The sequence below is a fragment of the Oncorhynchus tshawytscha genome, linkage group LG04, assembly GCF_018296145.1.
Source record: "Oncorhynchus tshawytscha isolate Ot180627B linkage group LG04, Otsh_v2.0, whole genome shotgun sequence".
NCBI lineage: Eukaryota > Metazoa > Chordata > Actinopteri > Salmoniformes > Salmonidae > Oncorhynchus > Oncorhynchus tshawytscha.
This window is the reverse complement of record NC_056432.1, coordinates 23925547-23949465: the sequence shown is the minus strand read 5'-3', so window position 1 is coordinate 23949465 and position 23919 is coordinate 23925547. Positions and strand designations below refer to the sequence as shown.

The window sequence follows — 23919 nt, the reverse complement described above, 5'->3', positions numbered from 1 at the left end:
CCAACACCCAGACACTAATAGTTTATCGAATCCCATTGTGACGTAGAGGGGGACACTATTTGGCCAGGGGGACATTATTTGGCATGACAGTACCTGCCGCCACTTTGGCATGACAGGCCCCCAAAGTGGCGGCAGGTACTTTCTGGATCGAATCCCCAAGCTGACAAGGTAAAAATCTGTCATTCTGCCCCTGAACAAGGCAGTTAACCCACTGTTCCCTGGTAGGCTGTTATTGTAAATAAGAATTTGTTCTTAACTGACTTACCTAGTTTAATAAAAGTTTTTAAAAAACAAAAAAACAACATTTTGATTAAAACAAATAATAATAATAATTTAAAAAAAGACACATAGAATCACCAGAATCACCAGGAATTGATCCAAAAATAAAATCATTCAGGAAATCTGTTCCCAAGTATTCACACAAATAAAAAGAGAATGTAATCGTTTATCAATGTAATCCAGGTATGAAATGATTGTTATTTTCAAATTCAATCTCTTTTTCGGTTTAGTTGTCGTCAATTTGCAGTGTACAAATTATTATAATTATTTTACAACGTTTCTCAAAGTCTGTTCAAGAACCTACATAACGTTTTGGAAAAACGTGTAGTTCAGCACAAACCGCAACGTAGCAAAAGTTCAAGCGACACAACCAGGTCTGTTCATGGACCTGGGTCCGGTTTCCCAAAATCATCTTAAAGAGGCAGTTTCCTACATTATTTTTTAAACTTGATTCTTGAAGAATGCCTCGTGAGCTTTGTATAACTGTCACACCACATCAGACCCAACATATAAGCTTGTTTTACTCCAATATTGGTAAACAAAGTACATGTAAACTAACACTATATAGCCTCAAAACATGGTTAAAACTATAATTGTGATATCATGGATGGTCAGTCCTTGAATCCATAGCTCTGTCTATGAATTTGAGAGTTGTTACATTTCTCCAGTCCCATTCCTTGGCTTTTTACCGAGACAGAAGCGAATTCACGTGTTGTTGTTTCAGATGCTGATTGCCACTTTAAGGCTAAATTCATAATTAGAACCATAGGATAAATTCTATGGTTCTAAAATTAATTTAGGCTTAAGATGCTTTTGCGAAACCGGGCCCTGAACGTTTCCTTTTTTAAACCTAGGAATCCATCATGGCCATTCCTAAAATTTGCTCCAGCTTCACAGTAGTGTTTTCTGTTGTGACCTAGAAAAGGTTACACTAGTTTTTGAAATTGTACTGTACTCAATGGTCTGAAAAATCATTCCGAGACAGGCGTGACTTCGAATGCGAAAAAACAGGAAGAGGTGTGTGCTCGTGCAGCCTACAGTCTGTCTTTGGGTTAGGTTACAATTTACCCGTTCAGGGGAAAATGGCGATAGGAAATACAATAGCGTAGATTCCCAGTATTATAATTTCCAGAAATTAAACGAAGGTAAGAAAAGTGAAAACAATTAGGCCTACTTCAATGTTACTTTGGCATGGATCTTCCCGATGTGATGTATTTTTAAGTTTGAGTAGTGAGGCAGTTTTTGCCATAGGTGGTATATATAGTAGGTCATATGGTTTTTGCTGATGCACGGAAACGCAAACCTAATGTCAGTGTGTGTCTGCGCCAGTGTTTGTTTTTGCGAGCAAGTTTGTGTTGGGGGTAGGGTTATTGGTCATGTCAGGAGACGGGGATATTTTATCAAATGCTTACATTTTGATCTTGGCCATTTCTCAATGAATTACAATAGGCTTTGGTGGAGGATTCGCCAGCTGATTCGATCCTGCTTATTTACATCCTGTGTATATTAAGGCACGGTGTAGCCTGTGCGAGATATGGCTTGGAAACATAGGCCCCTACTTCAATCAGGGATGAGAAATGGGCTTCGAATCGTCCCAATATCCCAACTGTTACACCGAGTAGATTGAATGACGGATAGTTTTTAAGTAAACTGCCGTTTTTGTCCTAGTTATCAATTCTGAGCACAACCCATTTCTCATCCCTGGATTGAGGTATGTTTTCCCGAGCCATATCTGACGTCGGCACTGTGCACGTGCCTTAATATACACAGGAACGCTGCTGTCCCACCCTGGTGCAAGCGTGTCTGTTCAACAAGGAAATGCTCAGATTGGCTAAATGTTCAACCAGGCCAGCTGCTGAAAATATTTTCTGTCATGTAAATGTCAGATATTAGAAGATATATTCATATTACGTTATGTCAATATTCCTTGTATATATCAGGGCTGATGTGTACTATATTAACAGTATTATTGTTGTTGATAATTTTTTCATACTTGTGTGTTGATGATCAGTGCAGTGGTTGTTGCTGAGTCAGAATGGGAAACAACAGCAGCAGTGGTGAGCGGGCCAGTGCAGGTCAGGGTGAGAGGCCCTATCAGCGTGACGATGGACAAGGTGCCAAGGATGGAGCACGGCCCAAGATTATCATGGACAGCACAGATGATGCTGACCTGTTTAACACCCGAGAGGCTAAAAATGTACAGAAATATAGATAGTGAAGTCTAAAGGGGTTAATTCATTCAGATTTACATTGAAGTATTTACAAGATTGCCTGTAGGGCAGGCTAAACCCAACTTTTTTTTCTGGGGGCCTCAATGTGTAGTGATGATGTTAATGTGAGTCCAATTGTGCCAGGCTCCTCAGGAGATCCAGGAGTTTCTAGCCTGGCAGCGGGACCTTGAGAGTGACAGTAAATGTCCCAGTCAGGCCAAGCCCACTGTGTTCCGTTGGACAGGCGCTGGCAAAGAGATCTTTGTGTCTGGATCATTCAACAACTGGGCCACCAAGATTCCCCTGAACAAAAGGTGAGCAGGTTTGGGGAAAACCTGAACAAAGCACTTTAATTTGGCAAAATGTGAATAGTTGATACGGATTTAAATTGAATGATGTTTCCTGCTCAATATTCTTTGTATTGTGTTATTTTTCTGACCCAGCCAGAACAACTTTGCAGCGGTTGTGGACTTGCCTGAGGGAGAGCACCAGTATAAATTCTGTGTAGATGGACAGTGGACCCTCGACCCGACAGGGGTGAGTACAAACCCTCTGTCGGAATGATATAATACCATTCCCTCTGTGTTCAGTCTTTCAACTGTATTTCATCCTTCACAGGCTGTGTTGACGACCAAAACTGGCACGGTCAATAATGTCATTCAGGTGAAGAGGACTGACTTTGAGGTGTTTGATGCCCTCATGATTGATTCTCAGGAATGTGCAGACATGTCAGGTACTTATGCCTGATTACCATCATAATTTATGTGTTTTACCAATAACAACTCCATTTAGTGTTGAAGGCCATTTAATTTCTGATGGTAAATTAATTAACGTGCCTAATTTCACCTGGTGGTTTACTGCACATTGAATCATAGTATGTGTCCCTGTGATTTCAGACCTCTCGAGTTCCCCTCCGGGACCCTACCAGCAGGACCCATACATAACCAAGACGAGCGACAAGCTCAAGAACCCCCCCATCCTGCCACCACACTTGCTGCAAGTCCTACTCAATAAGGACACTGGCGTGTCTGTGAGTGATGGTTCAGAGGCTGGAGAACACCTTCATTGGGAGTCATGATTATGGAAATATGTTTTTATTTTCTCTGATTGATGTCAATTTCTTAGTGCTAATTGTTTGTTTTCTATATCCTGAACAGTGTGACCCAGCCCTTCTTCCAGAGCCCAACCATGTGATGCTCAACCACCTCTATGCCCTCTCCATCAAGGTAAATCATTGCTGCTCTCAACTAATTTGTTTCCTCACTAGACCAGACACCTCAGCAGAGATGGGGTCAATTACATTCCCTGTTGTCAGTTGAATTTGACATAGAATAGTGCAATTCAAATCTTGTGTTAAATAGACCTCAACTCTGCATCTCAAGACATTCCTGCCTGATCCGTGTCTATTTTATTTTCTTTCAGGATGGGGTGATGGTTCTTAGCGCAACCCACCGCTACAAAAAGAAGTATGTGACCACACTTTTGTACAAGCCGATCTAATCATGCCATCATGTGCGTCCTGCCGAGAAACGTTTCAAATCTATTCTTGTATAATTCTGTTTTTTTATATCGATGATTAAACTTCTCTCTATCTCAGATGATTTGTAAATAATATGACCACTTGACCTTTTAAGAGTTAAAATGTTCAGATATCTTCATATTAGCGCATGGAAAAAGACCTGCATTTGCCAAACAGACGCTTATCATGCTAGTTAATGGAAAAGTATCATTGTGTAATGGTGAGACAAAACCAGCTGCTACAACACTACACCAGAAAGTGGAGTTAGCCATATAAATACACAAACCAAGGTGGACAAAACGTTATTGGATTCAGTCCAGAAATGACCTTGTTAGATTGCTTTTGCATATTGATTCTTGGTTTAACACCTTTTGATCTCACTTCCACTCGTACACTCCAATAACTATATTACAGTGCATTCGGAAAGGATTCAGACCCCTTGACTTTTTCAATATTTTGTTTTTCGAAAATGGATTAAATAGTTTTTCCCCACTCGTCAATCTACAGACTACCCCGTAATGACAAAGCAAAAACAGGTTTTTAGAAACTTTAGCAATGTATAAAAAAAGAATAACGGATATCACATTTACATAAGTATTCAGAAACTTTACTCAGTGCTTTTTTTTAACCTTTGGCAGCAATTACAGCATCAAATCAAATGTTAATTGTCACATGCGCCGACTACAACAGGTATAGATCTTACAGTGAAATTGTCACTTACAAGCCCCTAGCCAACAATGCATTTAAAAAATATGAATAAGAAATAAAAGTAACAAGTAGTTAAAGAGCAGCAGTAAAATAACGAGACTATATCTGTCGGCACCGACAGACATGGCCGCCTCGCTTCGCGTTCCTAGGAAATATGCAGTATTTTGTTTTTTTTACGTGTTATTTCTTACATTGGTACCCCAGGTAATCTTAGGTTTTATTACATACAGCCGGGAGGAACTACTGGATATAAGAGCAACGTCAACTCACCATCATTACGACCAGGAATACGACTTTCCCGAAGCGGATCCTGTGATTTGCCCACCACCCAGGACAATGGTTCGGATCCCAGCCGGTGAACCAAAACAATGTCGCCGTAAAAGGGGCAGACGAAGCGGTCTTCTGGTCAGGCTCCGGAGACCACTCCCGAGCATACTACTCGCCAATGTCCAATCTCTTGACAAATAGGTTGATGAAATCCGAGCAAGGGTAGCATTCCAGAGAGACATAAGAGACTGTAACGTTCTTTGCTTCACGGAAACATGGCTCACTTGATGCCCCCCCCCAAGCAGACACATCGATGGCCCTGAACAAACTTTATTTCACTCTATGTAAACTGGAAACCACACATCCTGAGGCTGCATTCATTGACTCAATTTTGTTGCTTCCAGTCTATAGACAGAGACTAAAACAGGAAGCTCCCGCGCTCCGGTCTGTTCAACGCTGGTCCAACCAATCTGATTCCACGCTTCAAGATTGCTTCGATCACGTGGACTGGGATATGTTCCGCATTGCGTCAAACAACAACATTGACGAATACGCTGATTTGGTGAGCGAGTTTATTAGCAAGTGCATTGGTGATGTTGTACCCACAGCAACTACTAAAACCTAACCAAACCAGAAACCGTGGATTGATGGCAGCATTTGCGCGAAACTGAAAGTGCAAACCACTGCTTTTAACCAGGGCAAGGTGACCGGAAACATGACTGAATACAAACAGTGTAGCTATTCCCTCCGCAAGGCAATCAAACAAGCTAAGCGTCAGTATAGAGACAAAGTAGAGTCGCAATTCAATGGCTCAGACACAAGAGGTATGTGGCAGGGTCTACAGTCAATCACGGATTACAAAAAGAAAACCAGCCCTGTCGCGGACCAGGATGTCTTGCTCCCAGACAGACTAAACAACTTCTTTGCTTGCTTTGAGGACAATACAGTGCCACTGACACGGCCCGCTACCAAAACCTACGGACTCTCCTTCACTGCAGCCTACGTGAGTGAAACATTTAAACGTGTTAACCCTCGCAGGGCTGCAGGCCCAGACGGCATCCCCAGCCGCGCCCTCAGAGCATGTGCAGACCAGCTGGCTGGTGTGTTTACGGACATATTCAATCAATCCCTATACCAGCCTGCTGTTCCCACATGCTTCAAGAGGGCCACCATTGTTCCTGTTACCAAGAAAGCTAAGGTAACTGAGCTAAACGACTACCGCCCCTTAGCACTCACTTCTGTCATCATGAAGTGCTTTGAGAGACTAGTCAAGGACCATATCACCTCCAACCTACCTGACACCCTAGACCCACTCCAATTTGCTTACCGCCCCAACAGGTCCACAGATGACGCAATCGCAACCACACTCCACACTGCCCTAACCCATCTGGACAAGAGGAATACCAATGTGAGAATGCTATTCATCGACTACAGCTCAGCATTTAATACCATAGTACCCTCCAAACTCGTCATCAAGCTCGAGACTCTGGGTCTCGACCCCGCCCTGTGCAACTGGGTACTGGACTTCCTGACGGGCTGCCCCCAGGTGGTGAGGGTAGGTAACAACATCTCCACCCCGCTGATCCTCAGCACTGGGGCCCCACAAGGGTGCGTTCTGAGCCCTCTCCTGTACTCCCTGTTCACCCACGACTGCATGGCCATGCACGCATCCAACTCAATAATCAAGTTTGCAGACGACACTACAGTGGTAGGCTTGATTACCAACAACGAGATGGCCTACAGGGAGGAGGTGAGGGCCCTCGGAGTGTGGTGTCAGGAAAATAATCTCACACTAAACGTCAACAAAACAAAGGAGATTATCGTGGACTTCAGGAAACAGCAGAGGGAGCACCCCCCTATCCACATCGACGGGACAGTAGTGGAGAGGGTAGTAAGTTTTAAGTTCCTCTGCGTACACATCACGGACAAACTGAATTGGTCCACCCACACAGACAGCGTGGTGAGGAAGGCGCAGTAGCGCCTCTTCAACCTCAGGAGGCTGAAGAAATTTGGCTTGTCACCAAAAGCACTCACAAACTTCTACAGATGCACAATCGAGAACATCCTGTCGGCTGTATCACCGCCTGGTACGGCAACTGCTCCGCCCACAACCGTAAGGCTCTCCAGAGGGTAGTGAGGTCTGCACAACACATCACCGGGGGCAAACTACCTGCCCTCCAGGACACCTACACCACCCGATGTCACAGGAAGGCCATAAAGATCATCAAGGACAACAACCACTCGAGCCACTGCCTGTTAACCCCGCTATCATCCAGAAGGCGAGGTCAGTACAGGTGCATCAATGCAGGGACCGAGAGACTGAAAAACAGCTTCTATCTCAAGGCCATCAGACTGTTAAACAGCCACCACTAACATTGAGTGGCTGCTGCCAACATACTGACTCAACTCCAGCCACTTTAATAATGGAAAATGATGTATAAATGTATCACTAGCCACTTTAAACAATGCCACTTAATATGTTTACATACCCTACATTACTCATCTCGTATGTATATAGTGTACTCGATACCATCTACTGCATCTTGCCTATGCTGTTCTGTACTATCACTCATTCATATATCTTTATGTACATATTCTTCATCCCTTTACACTTGCGTGTATAAGGTAGTTGTTGTGAAATTATTAGGTTAGATTACTCGTTGGTTATTACTGCATTGTCGGAACTGGAAGCTCAAGCATTTCGCAACACTCGCATTAACATCTGCTATCTATGTGTATGTGACAAATAAATGTTGATTTGATTTGGTGGTCTGCTTGAAACGTGGGTATTAGAGGCGAGGTCAGGGAGAGGTTGAAAATGTCAGTGAAGAAACTTGCCAGTTCAAGGGTTTGCCTTTATTTTTACTATTTTCTACATCAAACCTATGAAATAAAGCATATGAAATCATGTGGGAAACGAAAAAGTGTTAAATACATCAAAATAGATTTTATGTTTGAGATTCTTTAAAGTAGCCACATTTTGCCTTGATGACAGTTGGCGTTCTCTCAACCAGCTTCTTAAGGTAGTCAACTGGAATGCATTTCAATTAACAGGTGTGCCTTTAGTTCTTTCCTTAATGCATTTAATGCTACCTTGTGTTTTGACAAGGTAGGGGTGATATACAGAAGATAGCCCTATTTGGTAAAATACCAAGTCCATATTGAGTCAAGAACAGTTCAAATAGGTAAAGAGAAAAGACAGTCCATCATTACTTGAGGACATGAAGGTCAGTCAATATGGAAAATTTCAAGAACTTTGAAAGTTTCTTCAAGTGCCGTGACAAAAACCATCAGGCCCTATGATGAAACTGGCTCTCATGAGAACTGCCACAGGACAGGAAGACCCAGAGTTACCTCTGCTGCAGAGAATAAATTCATTAGAGTTAACTGCACCTCAGATTGCAGCCAAAATAAATGTTTCACAGAGTTCAAGTAACAGACACATCTCAACATCAACTGTTCAGAGGAGACTGCGTGAATCATGACTAGAAGCTAAATTTAAATTTGCTATCGTAAATGTTAGCAACACCTCCGCCTTTGCGGGATGCACGGGGGAATATGGTCACTAGTGTAACCAGGAGGTGAGGCCTCATTTAACACAGTAAATTCATCAGGCTTAAGCCATGTTTCAGTCAGGCCAATCACATCAAGATTATGATCAGTGATTAGGTCATTGACTATAATTGCCTTTGAAGTAAGGGATCTAACATTAAGTAGCCCTATTTTGAGACGTGAGGTATCTCTTTCAATAATGACAGGAATGGAGGTCTTTATCCTAGTGAGATTGCTAAGAGATTACATTTGCAAACATTTCTAAAAAACTGTTTTTGCTTTGTCATAATAAGGTATTGTGTGTGTAGATTGAGGAAAATGTTTTATTTAATCTGTTTTAGAATAAGACAAAATGTGGAAAAAGTCAAGGGGTCTGAATTCTTTCTGAATGCACTGTATACAGGTATTCTCCAGTTATTACTTACACAGAATTCTATGTGTTCAATACAAATGCAGAACTAACAAACACATACTCAAAAGAATGCCATTCAATCATTTAATAGGTCAACAGTTTAATTGGCACAGTAAATTCAATTCCAGCAAACATGACACACATCCATGAAACAGGATTCATAAACATTCAGTGAATCTACAGTAGTTTCAGATGTTTGTACTGCTTCCAGAGGATTTGTCTTGGCTCAGGTGATACAGTGGGTTTTGGGGTCCAGGTTATTGTTCTCAGGGTTGTAGGTGGACTGGGCGAAGCAGTTGGCGGCGACTCGGTCACACTCGCACACTGAGGCCTGGCACACATCGTTGGAAGCTGAGGCGTGAGCAAACAGGTTTAGGCTCATGATAAACATTAGTTGCAGTTATAATCAGAAAGCTGAAACCTCACCTTTACTTCAAAACATCATTGCATCTGACAATATTATAGAGCTTGGGCAGATTGTATAGTTTATTGAAAATGTATGTCCACAAATTATTTGATTATTTCTACAATTCAGTTGTTACCTGAACAGGAGACCTGCCCATTCGTGCAAGAGAATATGTACACCTTGATGTAAGGGACGTCAATGATGGGACGGCACTCTGGAAGATGCCTGCTCGCTCGGTAGCAGAGGTCATGGACCTCACAACACCTGAGAGGAGAAAGTAATGAGTTTTCTGAGATGCACAGAAACACCTGGTCATGATGTCCAACACAAGTGGAATGAAATCCAGTTACCTATCCAGGTCATCCTTGGGAGTCCCAGTCCCCCCCAAGCCACACCAACAGCCATAGTTATTGTACATGAAGGGGTTGACATCAGGCTGGGTGCACGTGATCATTCTGCCAAATTGCCACAGAGCCTGGGGCTGCAGTGAACCATGGGCTGCGTATGCTGGCACAGGAGGGAGGTGAAGCTATCAGTCACACTACTGCACATATTCCTGACATTGAGGTTCCAAATAAGAGTTACAGAGGGCACACATGAGTATTCTTCTATCTGAAATCATCTCAGACTGTATGTATATTCTTAGGCACGTGAAAAAGTGGACAACAAGCTTCGGATCAATATTGAAATGTGACAGGCTTACCGGTCAGCAGCAACAGGAGAGATTTTGGATGCATGACAGGAAGCATTGAGGGTATACACCAACCTTACCACCTCTTATATTAGATGAAGGGAAGTCAAGGAGAACAAGTGCTAAAATGGGAGGTAAACTGGGAGGGGTTGTGTCATACAGCCAGGAATATGAATGATATCTCAGCTAAAATGCTTTCCTCAGGTTCTAAACTTGTTTACCCAATATTGCTACGACTATCACAGATACAAATTCAAAACAGAAACATGAGATATGACACGTAATGGAAAACATGGGTTGAATGTGATTTCCACATGACACTAAAATGTCAGGATCTGTTATGCTATTGGGGGCTGCTGAGTAATACCAGCCCCGGGTCTATAAAGTAGAGTTTAAGTAATTCAAATCCTAACTGAAATATTGGCTATTGGATGTTTTATGGCTGGCTTAAATAAATATTTAAATTCTCTATGGTATATCCAATCAAATTAGACTGATTTATGTCATTGTTCTTCTTTTTTATTGCTTTCTTAAAGCAGTCATTGTTAGGGTTGAAATACCAGCATTGTCCTCTATCATATCAATTGCTAATACTCTGAAAGGTACATTTAGCATTTCCCCTGAAGTTCTTCCAAAGTACATTCCAGCAGACAGCTGTGTAAATAACAAAACACATGCTTAAATTCTCACACATTTCCATTACACAACTCCAGTCAAGCCTTGTACAATGACCTAATGAGTCTCCTGTATTTCTGCATATTGCTCTTGACAAATATTTTTAATCACTGAGATTAACCGGGTTAAATTAAGGTTAAATAAATAAAACATGTAACCGGAATTGAAATGTGATTCAATACACCTTTATCACTATACACAAGTGTGTATTAAAATATGGCTGTGCAGTCTACTGTGCACTGTGTATCTCACCCTATCTAATCATCCAAAGCCTGCCCCTAAAGGCCATGATTCTATATATATCAGTTGCGTTCCAGATCAGTGATACTCTTCATCACCAAAATGAGGTCTTCTCACACTCTGCTGCTGTTAGCCTTCTGTCTGCCAGTCTGTAAGTATTATTAATTACACTGTATTTTAAGACAGAGCTTTGATGCTGTCTATGCTTTTTAATAACAGAGCAGTGTACAGTCATCCTGTCATAGCTTTCTTTGCAGAAAATATTCCTTTCGTCAAGTCAGTGTGCACTGCAAAATATTTTACTCACAGCTGGTTGTGCAAAAAACATTTACATTAAGCAATAAGGGCTCACCGGTCACGTTGCCCAGTTGTGAATGTGACGTTGCCCAGTTCAACCATGATGCCGTATGGTTCCATTTGAGTGATTCACTAGTACTTATTTGTTCCTGATATAAAAATGGTAATGTCCAGTGTAGATATTTGAATGTGCTCTGTCTGTCTGAGACGTGGCCTCTTGTGTGTTTCAGTGCTGGCGGTGCATGAACCCAACCCATGGGCACTATGGCAGTTCAGAGCGATGATCGTCTGTGTTAACCCTAGCAGCTGGCCTGTGCTGGACTACGCTGACTACGGCTGCTACTGTGGGAAGGGCGGCTCAGGCACACCTGTGGATGATCTGGACAGGTACGCAGTCATGGAGGGGAAGATGGGGTCAGGGATAGTGAACATGGCAAGAATCTGAGAAGAGGATTAATTTGAACCTGGAGGTTGTGTACACGGTGTAGGTGGATGGCGGGAGTTATACAGTGTGTTTGGGGGGGCTATATACATTACATTATACATTCAGTCATTATACTTGTATTGAAACAGATGCCCTCTGTGTGTTCCAGATGCTGTCAGGTTCATGACTACTGCTACTCTGATTCCATGCAGCACGAGGATTGCTGGGGCATCTTTGACAACCCTTACACTGAAATATATAGCTACCAGTGTGACAGAGCCTCTAAGACTGTCACCTGCAAAGGCGAGTGTGATCAGCATTCCTATAGGATTCAAAAACAGTCCCTTTGTCAAAATATAACTTTTATTCTGCAACAGCACCCTCTTTAGGATGGTCTAGTCCCCTGCATCTTTTAAATTGGAGAAGCTCTATTTTCCTTCCCCCTTGAAAACCATTTACCATTACCCCATCTTTCTCTCTTGATTTTCCCTCTTCTTCCCCTCCCACCTCCTTGTTTTTTCTTCTGTCTCTCTCTCATACAGAAAACAACAATCCGTGTGAGATGTTTATCTGCGAGTGTGACAGACAAGCAGCCATGTGCTTTGACAAGGCGGGGTACAACCCAGAGCATGAGCACCTTCCCGGTGAGCACTGCTAGTATGGTAATGCACGGGGAACCAGGACATAACCTGCAGTGGCCCACCTTCTCTTGAAATCAATAACAGCTGTTATGATCCAATGTGCCTTTGTATTGGTTATTGCTATTCATATACACCCACAGATAGAGTGGAAAAGACCTCAAAGAAAGCTATTAAATTCTGACATACCAAGGTTTAATTAAACTTTATTCTGTGAATAAGCTCACGTTATACACTGTGTATTTCTTATGCTCAATACCATAATTTGTGATTGTTGTACAGTCACTGAAAGAAATCCATCCTTTCTCCTGTATCCTGAGACTGTCATGTTATATCAGTTGGGCAGCACTGGCATAGCTTACAGCTCATGTGTCAATGGCAAGCATGGGTCTACTGTTTCTCATTTCCCCTTTGCCTCACAGATGTAATTGTACATTAGGTTGCAGTCTGCATCATTCCAAAGCTTGCGTCGTCTGTGTGGACCGTTATGAAGCTGTCCACAGTCCTCTCCAATCACACCAACCTGCCAGTCGTCTGGCTGCCCTTTATCCCAGAAGCTGAGCAAAGACAGTAGAGGGAAGGATATTACATATTATAAACTGGGTGGTTCGAGCCCTGAATGCTGATTGGCTTACAGCCGTGGTATACCACGGGTATGCCAAAACATATATTTTTACTGCTCTGGTTAGGTTGGTAATCAGTTTATAATAGCAATAAGGCATCTCGGGGGTCTGTGGTATATGGACAAAATACCACAGCTAAGGGCTGTACCCAATCACTCTGCATTGCGTTGTGCATAAGAACAGCCCTAAGCTGTGGTATATTGGCCATATACAGTATCACACCCTCTTAGGCCTTATTGCTTAATTATAATGTCTGATGACTGTGTTTTTAGGATGTGATAGACAATATCCCTAGTCCAGAGCAGGCTGGTGGGGGGAGATATAGGAGGATGGGCTCATTGTAATTGGCTGGAATGGAATCAATGGAATGGAGTCAAACAAGTTTTTTTTTTCATGTGTTTGATGTGTGTGGTATGTTTGGTACCATTCCATTGATTCCATTTCAGTCATTACACTGAGCCTGTCCTCCCACCAGCCTCCGCTGCCCTACTCTCATCATCCCAGTACTCCCTTACTGTGGAGTTGATTTGTAGTCAGTTCCATCCACCCAGGTCCAGTGGCCCTCTTGTGCTCTCTCCACAAGCCCAACCCAGTATCTCTTTTCTGCATCAATCACTTGAGAGATGTAGTCCTAAACAGCACAAATAAAGAACATTTAACATAGCCCACAGCTCTTGATATGAGACCAATACTACTTCACCTCCTTGGCCTTACCAGCTCATCCTCACTGTTAAGAACAAGCAGGTGTGCTCCCAGCTCAATACATTTTTCCTCTGCACTGTTCCAGTTGAGCTTCCTTTTTGATGCCAGGTAGCAGCTATCCTGGAAGGACCACCATTCTTCACTACAAGTTCCTGAGGAGGACACAATGTTTTGCACAATGGATAGGGATGGACTTTATCTATCGATAAGTCACTTACCTCTCACTGGAAGCTGGAATTCATCATAATAGTTATGGTTGATAGTAGCTGGGTCTGAAAGAGACAAGAGTAAGATAATGAATGAAGGAAGGAGTGAGAGATTATGAACAAAGCATCTACAATGTTATCCACTGATATATAGTGCTTTCGGAAACTATTCAGACCCCCTGACCTTTTCCACATTTTTGTTACGTTACAGCCTTATTATAAAATTTATCAAATAGTTTTTTCCCCCCTCATCAATCTGACAAAGCAAAAATAGGTTTTTAGACATTTTTGCAAGTGTATTACAAATAAAAACAGATATCACATTTACATAAGTATTCAGACCCTTTACTTGTTGAAGCACCTTTGGCAGCGATTACAGTCTTGAGTCTTCTTGGGTATGATGCTAAAAGCTTGGCACACCTGTTTCTCCCATTATTCTCTGCAGATACTCTCAGGCTCTGTCAGGTTGGATGGGGAGCGTTGCTGCACAGCTATTTTCAGGTTTCTCCAGAGATGTTTGATCGGGTTCAAGTCCGGGCTGTGGCTGGGCCACTCATGGACATTCAGAGACTTGTCCCGAAGCCACTCCTGCATTGTCTTGGCTGTGTCCTTAGGGTCATTGTCCTTTTGGAAAGTGAACCTTCACCCCAATCTGAGGTCTTGAGCAGGTTTTCATCAAGGATCTCTCGGTACTTTGCAACATTTTTTAAAACCTTTATTTAACTAGGCAAGTCAGTTAAGAACAAATTCTTATTTACAATGAAAGCCTACTGGAAAACAGTGGGCAAACTGCCTTGTTCAGGGGCAGAACGACATATTTTTACCTTGTAAGCTCGGGGATTCGATCCAGCAACCTTCCGGTTACTGGCCCAATGCTCTAACCACTAAGCTACCTGCCGCCCCTCCATTCATCTTTGCCTCGATCCTGACTAGTCAAACAAAAAACATCCAGTCCACGGCGGTCCTGTGGGCAAAAACAGCAAGTTGATGAGAGGTTGGAGGAGAATGGCAAGAATCGTACAAGCTAACAGGCGGGCCACAAATAGGCAAATAACGGCACAGTACTAGAGCGGTGTGCAGAATGGCATCTCAGAATTCACAACTCCTCGATCCTTATATTAGGTCCCACCGTTGACAGTGCACAGATCTGGGGAAGGGTACCAAAATAAATCTGCAGCTTTAAAGGTCAACTAAGAACACATGTGCCTCCGTCATTCTTAAATATAAGAAGTTTGGAACCAACATGACTCTTCCTAGAGCTGTCCGCCCGGCCACTGAGCAATAGGGGGAGAAGGGCCTTGGTCAGAGAGGTGACCAAGAACCAGATGGTCACTCTGACAGAGCTTCTGAGTTCCTCTGTGGAGATTGGAGAACCTTCCAGAAGGATTATCATCTCTGCAGCAATCCACCTGTAGAAAGGCCCATGGAGTTGGTGGAATCGTTCTTTAATTCATGGCCACTTGCTCAGCTGGGCCAGGGGCACTTTAATTAGGTCAAGTGGAAATGTCCGACAGATCTCAACTCATTAAAAGGAGGAAATCGCCATCGCCAGACCCTGCTGCTTTCTCTTCCTTAACTCTGTCTAATCCAGACATTCTGGGTGTCCATGAATCAACGTAAATCCACTGAATCTGTTACCTTTCATCTGAACTATCTGTTGCGATCGGGAGAGCGGGCCATCAGTTATTGTTTATAGTTATTAGCGTGGAGCGCGGCTTGGAGCACATGCTTCAAACCTATTGTGTTATGTCAATGGACAATGATCACGGCCTTACGGATCATCACAGCCCAATTATGCCATTGACATATGGTTGAAATGTAACGAAATGACATGTACATATGAAGTCAAACCTGAAAGGATGAAATATGAAACATCATTATTGTTTGCTGAACTGATCAATTCTGATATCAAACTGATGGAGATTATAGATTAAATAACCGATACCTGATTGAATTATTTGTATTATTATTTTCATGATTATGATGAATACTTATGAGCCGAAATGACTCAATGACGATTCCTATTGACTTCTTAATGAGAATGATTGTTATGATTTGATCTTTGTGATTATGAATTTGATTGGATACATGTTATTCTGTTTCCTTTGTTATGCAGCACAGACAAACGACCCAATAAATATACCACTTTATGGTTAAAGGAATTCCTGCCTCAGTCTCATCCATTCCTCTGTCACCTGACCCATGACCACCTGTTCACCTTCACAGTCAGTCATTCTACCTGTCCAGCTACCCACACAGATTCCAATCATCTTTCATCACCAATCATGCCTTTATGGTAGAGTGGCCAGACGGAAGACACTCCTCAGTAAAAGGCACATGAAGGCCCGCTTGGAATTCGCCAAAAGGCACCTAAAGACTTTCAAACCATAAGAAACAAGATTCTCTGGTCTGATGAAACCAAGATTGAACTCTTTGGTCTGAATGCCAGGTGTCACGTCTGGAAGAAACCAGGCACTGTTCATCACCTGGCCAATACCATCCCTACGGTGAAGCATGGTGGTGGCAGCAGCATACTATGCAGATGATTTTCTGCGGAAGGGACTGGGAGACTAATCAGGATCGAGGGAAAGATGAACAGAGCAAAGTACAGAGAGAACCTGCTCCAGAGTGCTCAGGACTTATGTAAATGTAATATTTTTTTTTCTTCTAAAAACCTGTTTTTGCTTTGTCATTATGGGGTATTGTGTGTAGTTTGATGAGGGAAAACAACTATTTAATCCATTTTAGAATAAGGCTGTAAAGTAACAACATGTGAAAAAGGTCAAGGGGTCTGAAGACTTTCCCAATGCACTGTATGTGTCCAAAAAACAAAAATAATTCCTGAGCTTTCTTACATATTCTAGATATAGGACAGACAATTCAAAACCTAATGTCTTATTATTTATTTTTGGACTGTCTGTTCCACCATTTATGAATGTATTATTCAATGTGTTTCCATGGTCTATAGTAGTAAAGGCCAAATTCAATATTTTATCAAATAATCTATATTAAGTATATACAGCTGAAGTCGGAGGTACATACACTTAGGTTGGAGTTATTAAAACTCGTTTTTCAACCACTCCACAAATTTCATGTTAACAAACTATAGTTTTGGCAAGTCGGTTAAGACATCTACTTTGTGCATGACTCAAGCCATTTTTCCAACAATTGTTCACAGACAGATTATTTCATTTATAATTCACTGTATTACAATTCCAGTGGATCAGAAGTTTACATACACTAAGTTGACTGTGCCTTTTTCAACAGCTTGGAAAATTCCAGAAAATGATGTCATGGCTTTAGAAGCTTCTGATAGGCTAATTGACATCATTTGAGTCAATTGGAGGTGTACCTGTGGATGTATTTCAAGGCCTACCTTCAAACTCAATGCCTCTTTTCTTGACATCATGGGAAAATCAAAGGAAATCAGCCAAGACCTCAGAAAAACAAATTGTAGACTTCCACAAGTCTGGTTCATCCTTGGGAGTAATTTCCAAACACCTGAAGATACCACGTTCATCTGTACAAACAATAGTACGCAAGTATTAACATCATGGGACCACGCAGCCGTCATACCACTCAGGAAGGAGACACGTTCTGTCTCCTAGAGATGAACGTACTTTGGTGCGAAAAGTGCAAATCAATCCCAAAACAACAGCAAAGGACCTTGTGAAGATTCTGGAGGAAACAGGTTCAAAAGTGTCTATATCCACAGTAAAACGAGTCCTACATCGACATAACCTGAAAGGCCGCTCAGCAAGTAAGAAGCCACTGCTCCGAAATTGCCATAAAAAAAAGCCAGACTACGGTTTGCAACTGCACATGGGGACAAAGATTGTACTTTTTTGAGAAATGTCCCCTGGTCTGATGAAACAAAAATATAACTATTTGGCCATAATGACCATTGTTATGTTTGGAGGAAAAAGGGGGATGCTTAAAAGCCAAAGAACACCATCCCAATCGTGAAGCACAGGGGTGGCAGCATCATGTTGTGGGGGTTCTTTGCTGCAGGAGGGACTGGTGCATTTCACAAAATAGATGGAAGGATGAGGCAGGACAATTATGTGGATATATTGAAGCAACATCCCAAGACATCAGTCAGGAAGTTAATGGGTCTTCCAAATGAACAATGACCCCAACCATGCTTCCAAAGTTGTGGAAAAATGGCTTAAGGACAACAAAATCAAGGTATTGTGGCCATCACAAATCCCTGACCTCAATCCTATAGAACATTTGTGGGCAGAATTGAAAAAGTGTGTGTGAGCAAGGAGGCCTACAAACCTGACTCAGTTACACCAACTCTCTCAGGAGGAATGGGCCAAAATTCACCCAACTTATTGTGGGAAGCTTGTGGAAGGCTACCCGAAACGTTTGATCCAAGTTAAACAATTTAAAGGCAAATACTTATTGACTGTATGTAAACTTCTGACCCACTGGGAATGTGATGAAAGAAATATAACCTGAAATAAATCATTCTCTCTACTATTATTCTGACATTTCACATTCTTAAAACAAAGTGGTGATCCTAACTGACCTAAAACAGAGATGTTTTACTAGGATTAAATGTCAGGAATTGTGAAAAACTGAGATTAAATGTATTTGGCTAAGGTATGTGTAAATGTATGACTTCAACTGTATATACCTACAGGGCTCCTAAAATTCGCTATCTAAATTATCCATGGTATGACCATTTTTAAACAATTCCATATGTTAGCTTAGTACACACAATCCCCATGTACACATACAAATCAGTTCATGTCTGAAACAATGGGGCAATCTTTGATCTGGCTAATGGAGTTCTGAAATGTCATTTTTTCTTCCCACAAGTGATCATAATGCCATTCCATATGGTAGTGGTTGTTCTTACACTCCCTATGGAATAGTACATACAGTGAGCTCCAAAAGTATTGGGACAGTGACACATTTTTTGTTGTTTTGGCTCTGTATTCCAGAAATGATAAGATCTGAAAGTGCAGACTGTCAGCTTTAATTTGAGGGTATTTACAGCAGTTTTTGTACATAGTCCCCCTATTTTAGGGGAGCAATTTTGGACAAATTCACTTATATGTGTATTAAAGTAGTCAAAGGTGTACTATTTGGTCCCATATTCCTAGCAGGCAATTATTACATCAAGCTTGTGACTCTACAAACATGTTGAATCCATATGCTGTTTGTTTTGGTTGTGTTTTAAGATTATTTGGTGCCCAATAAAATAAATAATAATAAAAAATATTGTGTCATTTTGGAGTCACTTTAATTGTAAATAATAATATAATATGTTTCTAAACACATAATGTGGATGCTACCATGATTAAGGATTGTCCTGAATGAATTGTGAATAATGATAAGTGAGAAAGTTACACAGATATCATACCCCGTAGACATCCTAACCTCTTACCATTACAATAACAGGGGTTATTGATCTTTGTGCCTCTGTAACTTTCTTACTCACCATTATTCACGATTATCCATAATCATGGTAGCATCCACATTTAATAAAGAACTGTTCCAAAACACATTTTAGTCTTACTTAAAATAAAAGTGACTCCAAAATGACACAATAAATGATTCTCCATTCAGTTCTTATTGGGCAAAACATATTCGGAAACAGAACCACAACCAAAACAAACTGCAAATGCATCAAGTTTGTAGTCAAAAGCGTGCCAGGAATATGGGACCAAATACTACACTTTTGACTACTTTAATGCACTAAAAGCGAATTTGTCCAAATACTTATGAATACTTCAAATGAGGGGACTAGATACATAAAGTGCTTTTATTTCTAAATGGTAAAACAAATATGTATGACAATACCCTCCAATACATTATAAGGGGAAATTCTGTACTGTCGCCTCATATGAAACATTTGATTTCAAATGATCTCAAATCCAAAATACTGGGTGGCAGGGTAGCCAAGTGGTTAGAGCGTTAGAGCGTTGGACTAGTAACCAAAAGGTTGCAAGTTCAAACCCCTGAGCTGACAAGGTACAAATCTGTCGTTCTGCCCCTGAACAGGCAGTTAACCCACTGTTCCTAGGCTGTCATTGAAAATAAAAATGTGTTTTTAACCAACTTGCCTAGTAAAATAAAAATAAATAAATACAGGAGGGTAGTGTACATGTCTAATATAATATATAATCCTTCAACAAGGCTCTGAGGATTATTAGTCCTTTAGTAATAAAAGCCTTTAAACATCACTGTACCTGAACTGGAAGATGTGGCACAAGCACTTATCACAGTCTTGTTCAGGGACTCAAGGTAAAAATGGACATCAACTATCGCTTGGTTTAACTGAGAGACTTAGGAAAATGGAGGAAGGATTGATTGAAGAAAAAAAATATATGAAATGATGAATTGGAAATAGAGAGTTTAACAATACAATTTGATTTGTCTTTTGACTTTTTGAATGATAAATGAACTGTACAATAAGCAAGCCTTACATTTAAGTCCAGTTATCAGCAGTAGTATCAACAGGAGAAGCACCAAGACACCATACAGGAGATGAACCACCCTGCTCTGCATACCTGAAATAATATACAGTGGAAAGAAAAAGTATGTGAACCCTTTAGAATTACCAGGATTTTTACATAAATTGGTCATAACATTTTATCTGATCTTCCTCTAAGTAGACAAACACAGTCTGCTTAAACAGTCTGCTTAAACTAACACACAAACAATTATCATTTTTCATGTCTTTAATGAACACACTGTGTAAACATTCACATTGCAGGTTGGAAAAAGTACATGAACCCTTGGATTTAATAACAGGTTGACCCTCCTTTGGCAGCAACAACCTCAACCAAATGTTTTCTGTAGTTGCGGATCAGACCTGCACAACGGTCAGGAGGAATTTTGGACCATTCCTCTTTACAAAACTGTATCAGTTCCACAATATTCTTGGGATGTCTGGTGTGAACAGCTCTCTTGAGGTCCTGCCACAGCATCTCAATCAAGTTGAGGTGAGGACTGACTGGGCCACTCCAGAAGGCATATTTTCTTATGTTCAAGCCATTCTGTTGTTGATTTACTTCTGTCTTTTGGGTTGTTGTCCTGTTGCATCACGTAACTTCTGTTGAGCTTCAATTGGCTAACAGATCCATACAATCTCCTGCAAAATGTCTTGATAAACGTGGGAATTAATTTATCCATCGATGATAGTAAGCTGTCCAGGCCCTGAGGCAGCAGTGGCTTCTTCCGTGGTGCCCGCCAATGAACACCATTCTTGTTTAGTGTTTTACATATCGTAGACTCGTCAACAGAGATGTTACCATCTTCCAGAGATTTCTTTAAGTCTTTAGCTGACACTCTAGGATTCATCTTAACCTCATTGAGCATTCTGCACTGTGCTCTTGCAGTCATCTTTGCAGGACGGCCACTCCTAGGGAGAGTAGCAACAGTGCTGAAATTTCTCAATTTATAGACAATTTGTCTTACCGTGGACTGTCTTTTTTAATGGGGCTCTAACCAAAATCTCCAATCTCGTCTCAATGATTCGACTCCAGGTTAGTTGACTCCTGATTAGCTTTTGAAGTCATTAGCCTAGGGGTTCACATACTTTTTTCCAACCTTCACTGTGAATGTTTAAATGATGTATGCAACATAGACAACAAAAATACAATAATATGTGTGTTATTAGTTTAAGTACACTGTGTTTGTCTATTATTGTGACTTAGATGAAGATCAGATAAAATGTTATGTAACGTTTATGCAGAAATCCAGGTAATTCCAAAGGATTCACATACTTTTTCTTGCCACAGTACATGGAGAAAATGACATGGAATATGAAGGCACATTAACAGATATTGATTCAAATAGATGAGTTTACCTCTTTGTGGGATGATTTTCCTCCGACTGTGGTTACTTTCAATGTCAGACGTACCAAATTGATCATACTGAATGGAATCCATTTCTGGAGGAGAGATTTCCATTTTGAAAATGAACGGAGGTCTTTAGTGCTTTTGTATGCCCTGACTCAGAATGAAACATGTCACTCATCGCGTCCAGACATTTGTATGCCCTGACTCAGAATGAAACATGTCACTCATCGCGTCTAGACATTTGCAATTTAGAGATAGAAAAGCTGGTAATCCGTAATGCATCTAAAGTTCAAATGTCCCAAATTAACCTGTGCTGTGGTAGTGAATTTATTCGTGCCAGGACAGTAAAGCAAATGAAAAGACAGTTAGGTGATAGGAGCTCTTGTGTTTTAAGGTCATAGACTAAATAGTTGAATATTAACCTCTCAATCAATAGTCTCTATGCTAACCTGCATCTCACAATCACAGACACCATAATGATTGATTTCCCAATTTGGATTATTATGTGTCTAAATCTCAACACACAGACTAGAGGAAAGTAGAGAATGATGTATTTAGAAAAAAATCTGATTAAGTTCAGATATGATATGATTATTCAATAAAAGTCCAGGTTCGAAATGTAGTAGGCTACATACATATCATATCATAAATGTTTAGGCTAAATCTGATGATGGTGAGAATGATTTTACTGCCTACTACCAAACACAAACCCCCCAAAATCTTGGAACTCTGACACCCACTCTGCACTTATCCCTTACCTCACTCCTGTTATGTTCATGGAAATGTGAACACCTCTCAGCTGATCTATCAGTCTGTCCAGTCTTCTTCTGGTATTTGACCAAAAGTTCAAAGTTGTGTTTGTGTTTAGTCCTCCCACTGAGTTTGTTATATGTGATATTGAACAAAGAACACAAACAATTCTGAGAAGTAACCAATCCAAGCTTGATATAAAAAACAATATAGAAGATTTGATAGCATAGGCCTAGGCTATATAAGAAGTCAAGATTATTATGAACTCATTCAGACAGAGTAGAATTTACCATACGGTTCATACAATTGGGTCCATATTTGATGATTTAGTTTACTGTAGATGCAAAACTGAAGAATCTGGTACAACGTTGGTTAGGGTCATTTTCTCACATAGTCTCTGCATAGGGCTATAGCTAGTGGGCTGCTGTAAAAAACGTTTAGTTAAAATCTCACTTTTAGTTCTCCCGAGTGGCGCAGCGGTCTAAGGCACTGCATCACTACAGATCCTGGTTCGATCCCAGACTGTGTCGCAGCCGGCCATGACCTTAAGATCCATGAGGCGGTACACAATTGGCCCATTGTTGTCCGGGATTGGGGAGGGTTTAGTGTAGTGTGTTTCCTCTGACCCATTGGTGCCTCTGGCTTCCGGGTTAAGCGAGCATTGTGTCAAGAAGCAGTGAGGCTTGGCGGGGTCATGTTTGGGAGGAGGCACTGCTCTTGACCTTCGCCTCTCCCGAGTCCGTACGGGAGTTGCAGTGATGGGACAAGACTGTAACTACCAATTGGAGATCACGAAAAAGGGGTAGAAATGTAATGGTTAAAAAAATCTCACTTTTAAAAATTAATATTCTGTTAACTCATACCCAAATAATGTTGTTGACTTATCCTATACTCCAGTCTAGGCTGCTGAGCAGAGGACGGCTCATAATAATGGCCAGAACAAAACAAATGGAATACCATCAACACCATTCCATTAATTCCTGAGTGCTCCTGAATGGCACAGCTGTCTAAGCCACTGCACTTCAGTGCAAGAGGCATCACTACAGTTCCTGGTTTAAATCCAGACCGTATCATATCTGGCCGTGATTGAGAGTCCCATAGGGCGGCGGTTTGGCCGGGGTAGGCCGTCATTGTAAATAAGAATCTGTTCTTAACTGACTTGCCTAGTTAAATAAAGGTTACATTTTAAAATCAAATGTAAAAAATATTCTGCTCCAACCATTACCACAAACCCATCCGGACACTTCAGAAACCCCACCTCAAACTTGCATTTCAAACAGGACGTTTAAAAAAATGCTTACTATTTCCTCATATAGGATGATGTCATCACCCTGAGGAGGATGAGCGGGCCAATCAGCGGTCTACTTGCGTTCATATTTTTAATGACCGGTATAAGCCCACACCACCATGTTGTTGGGGTACGCCCACACCATTCCAATACAAAAAAAGCTTCATTTTTGCATACTTCATTGACATTTTTTGGAAAGAAAATTATTTCACTCG

The 23919-nt window shown here is 41.3% G+C and overlaps 4 protein-coding genes across 7 annotated transcripts; 2 read left to right on the top strand and 2 right to left on the bottom strand.

The window, feature by feature from the left end:
• The first annotated feature begins 1274 nt into the window (after positions 1–1274).
• LOC112248390 (5'-AMP-activated protein kinase subunit beta-1) lies at positions 1275–4085 on the top strand. Of its 2 annotated transcripts, none has more exons than XM_024417364.2 (8): positions 1275–1424; positions 2291–2476; positions 2634–2803; positions 2933–3026; positions 3108–3222; positions 3386–3519; positions 3647–3715; positions 3912–4085. In XM_024417364.2, the coding sequence occupies exons 2-8, from the start codon at positions 2315–2317 to the stop codon at positions 3987–3989; spliced, it is 822 nt and encodes a 273-aa protein (XP_024273132.1). In that variant the 5' UTR covers positions 1275–1424; positions 2291–2314; the 3' UTR covers positions 3990–4085. The 2 variants fall into 2 exon arrangements, with proteins under 2 accessions (XP_024273132.1, XP_024273133.1); XM_024417365.2 differs by having other exon boundaries at positions 1303–1424; positions 2296–2476.
• Positions 4086–9017: 4932 nt separating this feature from the next.
• LOC112248394 (phospholipase A2, minor isoenzyme) lies at positions 9018–10409 on the bottom strand. The gene is made up of 4 exons (XM_024417370.2): positions 10057–10409; positions 9704–9860; positions 9490–9617; positions 9018–9298 (listed from the first exon to the last, which is right to left on the bottom strand). Exons 1-4 carry the CDS (start codon positions 10100–10102, stop codon positions 9174–9176), a joined length of 456 nt encoding a protein of 151 aa, XP_024273138.1. The 5' UTR covers positions 10103–10409; the 3' UTR covers positions 9018–9173.
• A 591-nt stretch (positions 10410–11000) lies between these two features.
• Positions 11001–12539, top strand: pla2g1b (phospholipase A2, group IB (pancreas)). The gene is made up of 4 exons (XM_024417369.1): positions 11001–11110; positions 11487–11643; positions 11850–11983; positions 12223–12539. Exons 1-4 carry the CDS (start codon positions 11062–11064, stop codon positions 12336–12338), a joined length of 456 nt encoding a protein of 151 aa, XP_024273137.1. The 5' UTR covers positions 11001–11061; the 3' UTR covers positions 12339–12539.
• Positions 12505–22574, bottom strand: asgrl1 (asialoglycoprotein receptor-like 1). Of its 3 annotated transcripts, XM_024417367.2 has the most exons (8): positions 22425–22574; positions 21675–21758; positions 20290–20373; positions 20053–20148; positions 13862–13915; positions 13656–13795; positions 13457–13572; positions 12505–12875 (listed from the first exon to the last, which is right to left on the bottom strand). In XM_024417367.2, exons 2-8 carry the CDS (start codon positions 21754–21756, stop codon positions 12719–12721), a joined length of 729 nt encoding a protein of 242 aa, XP_024273135.1. In that variant the 5' UTR covers positions 21757–21758; positions 22425–22574; the 3' UTR covers positions 12505–12718. The 3 variants fall into 3 exon arrangements, with proteins under 3 accessions (XP_024273135.1, XP_024273134.1, XP_024273136.1); XM_024417366.2 differs by lacking the exon at positions 22425–22574 and having other exon boundaries at positions 21675–22036; XM_024417368.2 differs by lacking the exons at positions 20053–20148; positions 22425–22574 and having other exon boundaries at positions 21675–22036.
• Positions 22575–23919: the final 1345 nt, after the last annotated feature.